The sequence below is a fragment of the Typopeltis vanoorti genome, chromosome 23 (genome assembly GCF_054136105.1).
Source record: "Typopeltis vanoorti isolate ZY-2024b chromosome 23, IOZ_Tvanoo_1.0, whole genome shotgun sequence".
NCBI classification, from domain to species: Eukaryota; Metazoa; Arthropoda; class Arachnida; order Uropygi; family Thelyphonidae; genus Typopeltis; species Typopeltis vanoorti.
This window is the reverse complement of record NC_143571.1, coordinates 91,479,754-91,493,600: the sequence shown is the minus strand read 5'-3', so window position 1 is coordinate 91,493,600 and position 13,847 is coordinate 91,479,754. Positions and strand designations below refer to the sequence as shown.

The 13,847-nt window shown below is 39.6% G+C and overlaps 1 protein-coding gene across 3 annotated transcripts in view; it reads left to right on the top strand.

Annotated features, from left to right (window-relative positions):
* The first annotated feature begins 2,709 nt into the window (after positions 1-2,709).
* The window catches only part of tank (EI24 domain-containing protein tank), a 143,208-nt gene continuing 132,070 nt past the window's right edge, over positions 2,710-13,847 (top strand). For 2 of the 3 annotated variants that reach the window (XM_090413030.1, XM_090413029.1), the window contains exon 1: positions 2,762-2,880. In XM_090413030.1, the coding sequence (XP_090269156.1) occupies positions 2,775-2,880 (106 nt within the window). In that variant the 5' untranslated portion in view covers positions 2,762-2,774. Of the gene's footprint in view, positions 2,881-13,847 lie in introns of all 3 variants that reach the window. The other variant, XM_090413031.1, reaches the window with a different exon arrangement.

Below are 13,847 nucleotides of genomic sequence, written 5' to 3'. Positions count from 1 at the left end.
TATACAATTCATTGTGCATTGGTGTAATATAACACATAATGCTGAGTGCTGTATTCTGCACCTCTCAATACCTGCACATACCTTGCAATGCAGCTGTCTGTGGTCTTGTAATTAAATATATTACAAAATAGACAAACACCTCATCTAATACGGAAGTAAATTAATTGCCAGTATCTTCTTCCTCACACAGTAGTGGAAATCTCGATCGTGATCATTTTATACATCGTCACGAAAAACATGTCAAGACATTAAGGAAACTAAGAAATTTTTATCCTTAATGACCAAAAATCGTGGTTTTCTTTACTTGCTTCACTGTAATTTTTAAAATACTCAACTTTTAATGTCTGTACGCACCTTCGTCTGTTGGATCACACGTTCCTGTGAATAACATTTCCATTCCTTAACATTTAGCACTACTTATATTAATCATTCACTTACTTTTTTCTCTCAACTTAGAAAAGTATTCAATTTCTTCTTCATTTACAAAAAACCACTGCCTTACACTCTGCTCGTCTTTGCATATCTCCAGGTATATTTGTAATCACCACGGATCTCGCAAGGAGCACGTTTCTTGTTAGCTTCTCTGTAGACCACTGAATCTAAGTTTTTATTAGTGGCTTATTTCAACTCGTTCTCTGGATTTTCAGTTGAACTCTATATGTTCCATTTTCCAAATCTTAAAGGCCATATTTGTTATCAGTCTTAAATTTCCGTCATGCTCAATTTTCTTTAGGGAATATGCTGCAATAATACACACACACACACACACACACACACACACACACACACACACACACACACACACACACACACACACACACACACACACACACACACACACACACACACACACACACACACACACACACACACACACACACACACACACACACACACACACACACACACACACACACACACACACACACACACACACACACACACACACACACACACACACACACACACACACACACACACACACACACACACACACACACACATTTGGACACCTTTTGTGGATGCAAATTTTGACTACTACCATGGCCAAATATTGAGAAAGTGTCTGCGTATGTGTCTATTATTGCTTATCACATTCGTAATGGAAATTGGATGTTGATATGACAGTAGGAAAACGCTCTGGAAGGCCGCGACACTCATTGATCGAGATCTTCGAGCTCTGTCTTGGAATGTTCGAGATCCCTTCGAGTCCTGAGCAGCATACCTCGCAGTCAACCTGGAAAATGGTGAAAAGGCATCTGTCAGCACTTAGGTTACTATGGTAGAACAGCTGCCAACAAGATCCTCTCCCCCTCACAAAGCCAAACGAAGTTTGAACTGGTGGCTTTCACACCGCTCCTAAACCATAGATGATTGAAAAAGGGTTCTATGGAATGACAAATCCCATTTTCAAATGTTTCACTAATCATGTTTGGATCTGTAGATTACCAGAGGAATAGTTCCGGCAGAACTGCGTCATTCCAACTGTACATTTGGTGGGTGCTCGGTAATGGTATGGATGTGTTTCAGTTGTATGGGTCTTGGTCCATTGGTGGAAGTAGGCAAAAACCATGATGTCTGATGGTTAACTGGACATCCTGGACAACTTGATTCTTCCAACTCTTTGAAAATAATTCCAGTGAGCCTTGCATGTTTCTGCACGAAATGCATACTGCACTGCTTGTCCAAGAATGAGTTCCACAAAACAACACTATTGAAATATTGGACTGATCAGCTCAGAGTCTAGGCCTGAACAATTTTGGGATAATTAGAACCCTAAATTGCTCCACTTCACAGTCGCCGTCATCAGCATCAACGATATTGCGCGATGAATGGAAGAATGTTCCTGTTTCGACGTATCAGAAATTTGTTGAAATCATTCCCCGAATAGGTTAGTTGCTTTCGTTCAGGACAAAGGTAGTCCACTCGGTAATAAAAATGTAATTTAAACAAAGCATTTTTTACCATCACAGCGGTGTGAGATGCTTTTGTGAACATAGTGCACTCACTTACTCACGCACACACACACAAACGGGAACCATCTGAGTGTTCCATTTTTCTCTGTAACCCGCAGAACCAGGGGATTTTCTCCGAGTGCACCTTTTCCTAGCCTGTGGTGATCAACTCGAGATTATACCAGGCCTCACCGACGGTTTAACATCGGGACCTTTATTCCTAGAACGACCATCTTTACTATGACTGTTAGAGTGCTTGAATAAGGAAAAGAGAAATCCATAGCTCTCTCGACTCCTCGGAATGAGTGTTGTATTCAGAATTAGAGAAGAGTTGGAGGAGAGGATCAGACAGAAAAGGAATTTCCCTCAAAGTAAATAAAAGAGAGAACATACCAATCTAGGGTTTCAGTGAACTCAAATTGCCATATGAAGATGATAGCCATACTCATTTCTAGTGGTCAATATTAATATTGGTCTATGGGTCTTTATTCTACCCTATTCAATCTTCGAGAATGTATTCTCCAGAGATCAGCATTATCATAGAGTGATGACAAAATTACTCTTCGAAAAATTTGCTAATATTGTATTTGACAAAATAGTCATATCGATCCTCTGGAAAATATATTTTCAAAAATCCCATATCATTTGCAATTTGGGCGGAACAGGGCGAAAATATATATATAACTATTTCTTTTCTTAATTTTATTATTGCGGGCAAGTTTACGCACGGTTTTATTTTATCACTATGAGAGGACTTGGTTTTATTTCGTTTCAGCTGTGTTCTGTGGAAATGTGCATGTGTGAAGTTTCGGCAGCTTAATGAATCGTGAGGATAGGTATTCTCTCTCTGTCTCTCTTTTTGTTGTTACATTGTTTTTTAATGCTTGTGCTTTAGGTAATGTATGTAATGATGATAATTGTATTGGTAAGTTATTTTCTTTGAAGGAGTGATGTGATAAAATTGAAAATTTACATGAATCCTTTTGGTATACCTTTGTTTATATTTTTTGAGTAGTTCGCGATATGTGATTATAGTTTTCAGTTCTCATCTTATGTCGATGTAAGACCGTTTTCGCGCACACACAAGACATTAATTATTATACTATTCTGCAACAGTTTGAAATTAATTAAAATTATTTAATGAAAACGTTTTACATAAATAAAAAGTGATAACGATCTCCCGCATTGAGAATGAAGAATATATAGTAATAACGCATGATAAAATTCGTCCTAAATAAAATTGACAAAGGTGTGAAAAAAGTGAAATTTTTCTATCACTTAAATCCGAAAATTTGCCAGCTTTTCAACTTTCTAAGTTTTGTTCATTTGTAAATAAAGAAGTTGCAGATTTCTGCAGTAAGAATTCTGTTGTACCTGTCTGAGTAACTTCCACCACTAAATATTTTTGATGAATGAATGTCCCAAGAGATCATTTGGGAAATGCAAATCCATTATTTGTGATTGTTATATTTTAAAGTATGTAACATATGTCTTGTCACATTAGATTTTTCAGCATTGTTCCTGTTCATAATACTGATGGTGTTACTTACTGTATTTAGAATTTTTCTCCATTGATCCATTCTCTGTCGGTTATCCTTCTCCACCAGCTTACCATGTAGCAATCTGTGAAATGCCTTTTGGAAAGCCCAGAAATATTGTATATCCAGCCACCATCCAGTACACATTGCAAGTAGATTGCCAAAGCAAGATATCCTTTTTACAAACCTCTAAACTATTATAGCGAATCCAGTGCTTATCTGTTTGGTTATGACCAGAATGCAGAATTAATCTCCAGTAGTTTAACCATAATTGCTTGTATCCACTGTAATTGGAATTGGCCTAGAAAAATGCTCTTTGGTATAATAAATTTAGTTTAATACTTTATCCAAATGTAAGCAAACAAAGTTTGCGCCAGAAGTATCTTCAGGACTGAGGCAACTCGTGGTAAAGGTAGACCAAGCTCTCATCACTCCTTATCTTAGTATCTCCTGTAATGCAAAGCACATCTCCTTGTGGACATGTATAATGCTATGCATTAAGGGAAGGGCCACTACCCAGACCGGTTTCGACCTTTATTGAGATCTTGTCAATGGGAGCCAGACCCAGAGGCTGTGATACCAAGGTGGAAGCAATAGAGAAGTCATCTTTACCTATACGAGTTGCCAAGAGTGCCATCTTTTGGCATTATTATGGTGGCACCATATTAAGTAGCAGGGGAGATTGTGAGATGTATGTAGCAGAGTAGGGAGTCCGTGGACTTACTGGAAGCATCTGTTGGTTCTACTAGATATTTCTTCAATATCACCCAGGGATTTTCTTTCCATCCACCTCCTCATTCCATGCAATGGCTACATGCAGCCATAGCATGATATGGCTTCATGCTGCCTCCTGAGCTCATAATCACCAGCCTTGTAGTTCCACATATCTTCTCCTCACAGAAGTTTTCATGTGGCTAGCACCTGCTCAGGTAATCACTTTGTGGTCACACTCACCAACTGGAGGAAGATTTGACACCTCATTTTTAATAACATCTTCTGATGAGATGATCGAATCCAAGACCCTCAATCCTTGCATACCGTTACATGCTGCCTGAGGTAGTTGTCCCTCAGAAACTCGAGAAACATATTTCTTTACTTTCACTTGCTATCTCTTCATCCCATCTATATTACTATAATTAAAATTTCCCTTTTTCTATTGGCTTGGCTAATTTGCTTATAAATTTATGGTCACTACCTTCCATATTACCAGGGCTATAGCAACATCTAAGTATTTCATTTTATTTTTCTCTATCTCACACCATACTGTCTCAAAACCATTTCCACTATTTCCCCTTTGCATCTCTACCTTGTATTGACATAACCTTTTTCTATCATTAATGGGCTCACCCCCTCTCCCTTTTTACCCTTTCTATCTTCATGAAATACATCATCATCATTATTATTATTACGGGCAACTCCAGGGAGTCATTAGACTCATCGAGGGAGGCCCCAAATCATATTCATCACAGCTATTCTACATTCATGCAGTATCTATCATACCTCGCCTTAAACTCATTCACTGTCACAGCATCCACCACACATTCTGGGAGCGCATTCCACTCATTCACCACTCTACAAGTAAAGAACCCAGCTCTAACACCCTTACTAACCACACTTTTGCCCAGTTTCCATGGATGTCCCCTAGTCCTCCCACAACCAGCCCTATTCTCAAAAATATCTTCTGAATTAATTTTATAGAAACCCTTCAGTAATTTGAATGTCTCAATCATATCTCCCCTCCTCCGCCTATCAACCAATTTTTGCAACCCACAAATCCTCAACCTGTTCTCATAAGGTTCATTCCACAGACCTGTTCTCATAAGGTTCATTCCACAGACCTGCTATCATCTTGGTCACTCGCCTCTAGATCCTCTCTGCCTCCTCCCCATCAAGAAGAAACCTAGGTGACCAAATCTGGGCACAGTGGTTGAGATGGGGTCTTATCAAGGCTCGATACAGAGGAACAATAACCTGCTTGTCAACGTATTCTTCAGCAACCAAGTGATTTGATGAGCTGATTTGGGCACTTTTGCAATGTGCCCCCCTAAACTTCAACTCCTTATCCACCAACACTACTAAATCTCTTGCCTCATCAATTTCCTGGAGTACAGTTCCACCAATGTAGTAATCTGCTGCTAATCTTTTAACCCCAAAATGTATAACCTTACATTTTGCCACATTAAATTGACATCCATTCACCTTAGCCCAGACCTCCAATCTATCCAAATCATCTTGCAAAATTTTGACGTCATCTGCATTCACTATTGCCCTACCCAACTTTGCATCATCTGCAAACAAATGAACTGTTCCTCTCAGATCCTTTCCTATATCATTAATTAAACAGCAGTGGTCCAAGAACAGATCCTTGTGGCACACCACTAGTCACAGGCCGTCTTGTGGATTCTACTCCTGAATAAACCACTCTCTGATATCTCTCCGTCAACCACCCTCCTATCCATCTCACCAACCCTATATCCATCCCCATATGCTGCAATTTACTGATTAGAATTCCATGTGGTATCCTGTCAAAGGCCTTAGCAAGATTCAGTAGAATCACTGTAAACCCATTACCCTTATCCAGTTCAGCCGTCACTGTGTTATAATACGTGAGCAAGTTACTGAGGCATGACCTACTCTTCACAAAACCATATACAGTATCCCATTTTCTTCTATCCAATCTTGTATTTTTCTGTTGACTATTTTCTCCAAGACCTTGATAATGATTCCTGTTATGCTGATTGGCCAGTAATTTTCAACAGCAGCCTTGGAACCACCTTTATGCAGCGGAACTATTTTCCCCTCTTTCACCCCCTTGGGACTGACCCCGACCCGAGGCTCAAATTAAACAAAATGGTCAAGGGCACTGACAATTCTTTAGCCGCTTCACGTACTACACAAGCTGGTATACCATCCAATCTCACAGATGTATTGACATTGAGGTTCTGTAATAGACTGGTTACCTCTACTTCATTCATCACAATTCCAGTATAAGCTGTTGATTCTTCCATTCCTGCAATGTCACCACCTGGATGATGTACTCTTGCAAAGTGCTCGCTCAGTAATTCCACTATATCGACTGATTCGGTTACCTCCCTACCCTCAGCATTTTATAAGATCATTCTACCATGAACATTTTTCCTTTTACTTGCAACATATTGAAAAAACTGTTTGGGATTCTCTTTAGCCTGTATGGCCAATTTTCTTTCGTAATCCGCTTCTGCTTTTCTTACACTCCTGGTCTGAGCTTTATACTGTTCCTGTGGCTGCTGGTCACCTTTCTCCTTAAATTCCCTCCACAATTGTTTCTTTTTTTGCAGCTCAAGCTTAATAGTGTTATTCATCCATTTAACCCATACTTGATTTATTATTCAGACTCTTCGTATACAGTCAACCATTGCCTCCTGCAAACACTTCTAAACCACCTCCCATGCACTATCAACACCCAGCCCTTGCAGTTTTACATGCCATGGCACTGAACCAAGCACACACCTAAGTTTGTTATACTTACCAGCCTTGTAATAAGCCCTCCCCCCACCTTAAGAAATCTAGTTTCCCTGAGTCTGTACATGCACTTCCACATCGTTCATCAACACTTTTTCAAGCCTCCGTACACCAATTCCATTCAAATGTAACCCATCCATCTTATATAAGTCCTTTCGCGCATCGAACTCATTCCACACATCCACAAATTCCACACCTCTCTCCATGCATAATCCACGCATAAAGTCATTGGCAGTTATGGCCCTCCTTCTAAACACTTCACTGTAATGCTGCGGTAAAATACTCACTATCCTAACTCTCTCACTCTTCTCTTTTGCTACCTCAATTAATTCCTTTACATCCTCTATCATTTCCATTTTGTCCTCTTTCAAATCATTTGTTCGTGCCACGATTATCATCTCTTTCACCCACTGTTTTTGCACTCGAATAGATTCGCTGACGTCCTTTGTTCACACCCGGCTGTTACGACTTCGTCAAACTCTCAACTATCACACCTCTTAATAGCGAATCCCCATACAGAACTTGCTCCTTCATTTTATTGACATTTACGAACATTCTATTATTTGTCGTCACAGACGTACGGCGGTTATTAGTCGGTACATTCAGCACACATTTTTCCATACGCTCAAGTTGCCTTTTCGCTCTGTGTATCGCACCGTTCAAACGGGCAATTTCACTACTCACATTTATCTCACCATTTTCATTATCAATCAAATCATCCATTCATTCTGTATTTCTACCTTCATTTACACTTTCAACGGCGCTCTCACACCTATCTGGCACTACCACGCAATTCTCTATCACACCACCATTTTCTACATTCTGACTATCGTTAACGATATCACTCTCGCCACCCGAAACATGCTTGAGATCCTCATTCTCCTTACACTTTCTGCATATATTAATTCCACTATCACCCTCTAACCAGACTCTCACCGCTCTTTGCAAAGCATACATCTCACAGACAGCACATTGTATAAATTCGTTTACATCAAAACTCTTAAACAAACATGGCGACCTGGCCGCCATTTTTTTCTTTATCTGTGCCATATGTACATATTATTATCTTAAAAATAATACTTAACAGAAAACACACAAAAATTGCACAGACACACCAAGAAACAAAAAGCAAACAATACTACTTAAAATTCTAGTAAAATTGCCAAAGTTAACACAAAATACTAGTAATCTTTTCAGGAGCTCTCGACAAGCTGACGATCAAATCAGTGCCCAGCAGAATTATATAATTGAAAATATATAATTCTTATCATATTTTCAACAGTGACACTCGTCATAATTCAGCCTTGTATCAATAATACACATTTCATATCTCTTTTGGCGTTTCATATCTCTTTTTCATATCATACCCTGCCATCTTGATTTTTGGGTTAACGAGAAGGCGAGGTCAGGGTCGGACACATCTGTGGTGGAAGAGAAGAAAAGTTTTTGTTATTTAGTAAGTATAGTTAAATATAGTTTATAATTTATAGTATTGCATAGGTAAATTAGCTTACAGTAGAGTGTATAACATAGTATAGTATAGTAGAGGATGAAAGAGGAAAGATTTTGTTGGAAAAAAATGATAAGATGGAAGAAGCATGTTACAGAACTTTATTGAGATGAAGATAATCTGGAATGTGATCAGATAGAAAATGATGCCCCAGAAATTAAGGAATGGGAAACCAAAGCAGCTATTAAAAGAATAAAGGATAGGAAAGTTCCAGGAGTGGATGATATTCAAGGAGAGTTACTGAAGGCATTGGGAAAGGAAGGATAAAACTTCTATCCATCATCTTTAATAGAGGATATAATACCTAAAGACTTCGTAAGATCTATTTTTATTCCTATTTCTAAGACTACAGGAACAATGGATTGCAACAAGCACAGAACTTATAATAAATTTAGTTTAATCCTTTATCCAAATGTGAGCAAACAAAGTTTGCGCCTGAAAGTATCTTTCATTATGTAAAAACGATGACAAATATCCAGATTTTTTAACGTACCACTGTATTATTCACCAACAAGTACTGTGTAGTAAAAGATTAAACACAAAAGATGTTTTGGATATTATATTTAAAATTGTAAATTCTGTTTGAGGAAAACCCTGCAATGGCACAAGTGAAAAATAAACTTTCAAGCACAGAACTATCAGCTTGATTAGGCACATTGCAAAAGTCCTAATCAACATAATATATAGAAGAATGGAACAGATGATAGAGAGGGAATTAAATGAAGCACAGTTTAGTTTCAGGACAAACAGGGAAGCTATCACAACACTACGGATATTGCGGAAAGAATGATCGAGTGCAATAAAGATTTATATCTATACTTTGTGGACTATGAAAAAGCTTTTGATAATGTTAATCACTCTGGTTTATTTGATATTTTTCATAAAATAGGAATTGATAAAAATATTATGAGAATTTTGTTCAGAATATACAAAACTCAAGAAGCCAAGGTCAGATTTGAAGGAGAGGATACTGAATGGATCCCCATAAGAAAGGTTGTGAGACAAGGGTGTGGGATGTCATGCGGTGCTATAGTGAATGGATGATGAGGGAGGCCTTGGAAGATCTGAAGGATGGAATAAAGATAAACAGACACCTGATAAATAATATAAGATATGCAGATGACATCGTACTTATGAGCAAAACAGAGGAAGGCTTGCAAAGAATTTTGAACAGACTGAACAGGGTTGGAAATGAAAGATATAAAATGAAAATAAACATTCAGAAGACAAAAGTGATGAAGATTTCAAGGAAAGGAAATGATGGGATGGAAATCACTTTGAACGGACAAAGAAAAGAAAATGTAAAAAGTTTTGAATACCTTGGGAGTTGGATAACAGAAGACAATAGATCTAATTATGAAATTAAGAACTGAATTAAAAAAGCAAAAGCAGCATTTTTCCAAATATACCATATATTAGAAAACAGAAATCTGAACAAACAGTTGAAAGTAAGAATCCTCAAGACAATGATCTAGAGTGTGGGGACGTATGGATGTGAGTCCTGGACGATCAATAAGGAGATGAGTGGCCGATTGAATGCATATGAAATGTGGTGCTTGAGAAAAATGGATTGTATCAGCTGGACTGAAAGAGTGAGCAATGAAGAGGTTCTTAAAAGATTCAAAATGAAAAGAGACTATGGCTAGTATCCAAAGAAGAAAAATAACGTTTGCAGGACATTTGATGAGGGGTTCTTCTGGAGAGCTTCCCAGAATAGTATTGCAGGGGATGGTGGAGGGAAAGAGAGGAAGACCCTGACTGCAATGAAAAGACAACATCAAAGATTGAACGGGCAAGAATCTTACAGAAGCAAGAGAGAGAGAGAGGCATAGAAGCAGGCTGTTCATCAGCTGCAATCCTCTTAAAGAGGAGGCCACAGGATTAGATTAGATTAGAGCATATAACATAGTATAGTATAGTAGAGCATTTAGTTGTAGTAGTTCCTCAGCACTATTTGAATGATGGCGGTGGCTGCAGCTCCAATTACAAATGGCGTGTCACCAAATCCTCCCCCATTTAAGGACTATATTTTGCGTAACATACTACAGGATTTTGTGGCATGCAGTGCTTGTTATATCTATGCGTCCCAGCAGTTGGATATGTGGCAGGTGAGAGAATGATGGAATGTGTATATATGCATAAAATGTAGGCAATGGTCTGAACTTAGTGAGTTAGATATTACGATAACCAACCTCGTTGCATCAAGGGCAGGAGAATCTCAATCTAGAGAGACAAGTAGTGTGATAGTGGGTGAGAGTAACGAGCGAAATATCAATGAAAAAATAAAAGTGGGGAGTGTGGAAGGCTTGAGTGATTGAAGTTTTCAGAGATGGTCTTGATTGGGGAGGATGAATGGCAAACAAGTGTGGCTAACTTGCAGAGAGAGAAAGATGAGCTGAAAGAGGTGGAATGTCTCTGGAATGAGATGAGAAGTATGAAAGATGAGATCAGGTGAATCAGAGTAGGAGTGAAAGAGTGATGGGAAGGAGAGAATAGAGACAGTAGAAGAGAGGGAAATAAGAGAGCACTATGGGAATGATAGAAGAGGAGAGAATAGAAGCAGTAGAAGAAAGGAAATGAGAGAGTATTATGGGAATGATAGAAGAGGAACAAATAGAAACAGTCGGAGAGAGGGAATGAGAAGAATGCGAGGGAGTGCTGGAACCAGGGATAGTGATGCCAGGACAGCAGATAAGTAGGGGAACACAGAAGGGATTAGAGGAAAGAGAGTGAGGGATGCAGGTATCAAGGAACAGAGTGGTAAGAGGTGTAATATATGGAAATTTGATGATCCATGATGTGCGTGATAGGATGCCAGAGGAGTGTTTGCCTGGAAGAACGATAGTGTGGCTGTGGCAATTAAGCGGGGTGAAAGGGTAGATGAGATGATTGTGATGGTGGGCAGCACAAATGACTTGAGAGGCAATGTAAATCAGATGGTGAGAGATCTGAGATTCTTCCTTGAGGTTGTACGAAAGAAAACTCAGAGAGGAAAGATTGTGTGTGTGTGTGTGTTGCCCAGGTATGATAATGACGAGCTGAGCAGAAGAGCAGTAATAATGAATAGCATAATAGCCAGAATGTGTCAGAAGAGAGGATTGGAATATATGGATGCTTGGAGGGCATTTGCGGACAGGAAGGGACTGTATGCGAAAGACTACTTGCATTTGAATGAGGAAGGATATAGGCATCTGGAGAGATTGCTGTTTTATGAACGAGTCAGTATGTCAATACAGGCAAACTAGAATTCCCAGGGTGGATGGTAGTAGGGGTAGTGTCTTGTGGGAATGGGTGAAGGGGGGGCGACATCAGGTAACACTGAGTCCAGTGGAGTCTGGAGGGGATAATGATAGGTATAGAAGCAGTGACATTTTTATGCTTTATACTAATGCCAGGAGTATCCAGAATAAAGGAGATGAATTGGTGATGCTGATAGCATTAGCCAGGCCAAAGATTATTGGGAACTCTGAGACGTGGTTGATGGAAGATGATATAATAACAGGAATAGAAGTATCAGGGTACAGCATTTTTTGGAAAGGATGGGAAAGCGTAGTGGTGGAGTACTGCTTATGATAAGTAATGATCTATGCCCTCTAAGAGTGGATGCTTTGAAAGGCAGTGACACTAATGGTTTTGAAAGTGTATGGTGTGAGGTAGAGGTGGGCAGGACAGGATATTTAGTGGGGTGTTGCTACAAGCCAAGGAGCATAGAGGATGGGAGCAGGAGATGTTTAGGCAGTTCAGTTTGACAAGTGCAAGAAGTGTGATTGTTATGAGAGATTTTAATTACAGCAGTATAAGTTGGGAAGAGGAAATTGCATGTAGTAATAAGGAAATGGAATTTCTAGAATTCTTGAGGGACAAATGTCTTATGCAACATGTAATAGAGGGAACAAGAGGTTCAAGAGTTTGGGATTTGGTCATAGCATCAGAAGAGCTGATAATAATTGAGATGATAATCCCCACCCCCCTGTTGGAGAGAGTAGCCATGTGGTTCTGAGACTTGCAAGATGAATAGGCATGCAGGAGTAATAAAGAAGAGGCAACGTATGCGGAATTATAAGGCCGATGAAGTTCCATGGCGGGTGGAATTGGAAGGCCAGGATATTAGTGCTTGGGAAAATGTGAAGGAATATTTGTTAGACCAATAGTAAGCTATATTCCATGAGTGAAGAAGACACAATTTGGTGTAAAGTGGATGACAAACAATTTCAAACAGGAACTGCAGATGAAAAAGGGGGTGTCATTGAAGAGATAAGGAGAGGGGGTGGAGAGCAGATGCATGAAGAATATAAGGCTCAAGCCAAGAGAGTGACTAGTATGGTGAGGAAGGCAAAACTGGAATATGAGAAGAGATTGGCATTAAGATCCAAAGTAAGTCCTAGGGAATTTTTTTAGTTATGTGGCCAGTAGGAGGAGAAATGATTGTGGAAGAATGACATTGTGGGCTAAAAATGGGAATAGAGTGACTGATGCAGAGGACATTATTATTCCTGACACCTCCAAGGAGTCCGAAGACTCATTGCGGGAGGACACCTACAACTGTCTCAACCACTACACCGAACCTCTGCTATGAATTATCTCCATCAACGCCATCTACCGCCCACTACCACAACTAGTATTTTTTGTCTGTAAATTGTGTGTGTTCCAAAGGGCCGATTTGTCTGTATGCAGGATGAAAAGCCCGAGTTTCCGGGAGCAAAAACCCTACTACTTCTGTATGAGATTGGCTAACTCACCTTTGATTGAAAATCATCCAGATAAAGATTCCTCCTATCACGACGAGAATCGAACTTAGGCCTATTCCAATCGGAATAGGCCTAAGAGCGCAATGTACCGTTGTACATTGCGCCCTTAGGCCTCCATAGCACAATTCTTCCAATTGTGCTATGGAGGCACTTAGTGGAGTTGTTCAGTGAACACTTTATTGGAGCATTTCATTCTGGAGAAATGGGTTTTAATACTAGAGGGATAGGGCAGGTTTGAAGTTTAGAGGTGCAAGAGGAGAGTGTGTTCCAATTACTGAGTACTCTGGACGTCAGTAAAGCTGTGGGAGTGAATGGTATTTCACCATGGGTTTTGAGAGAATGTGCTAAAAAACACTGATAGCTCCATTGACTTGGATTTTCAATGAAAGTCTGGCTGCAGGAAAGGTACCCAGGGCATGGAAGCAAGGTAAGATAGTGCTGTTGCATAAGGACGGTAGCAGACTGGAAGTGTCTAATTATAGGTCAGTTTGTTGTATCATCACTAGTTAAGGTCTTGGAGAAATTAGTGAGGGACCATCAGGCCCGGCTGGTGGCGTGTGCGAAGTGTGCAATATACACAGGCGTCAGAGAAGAA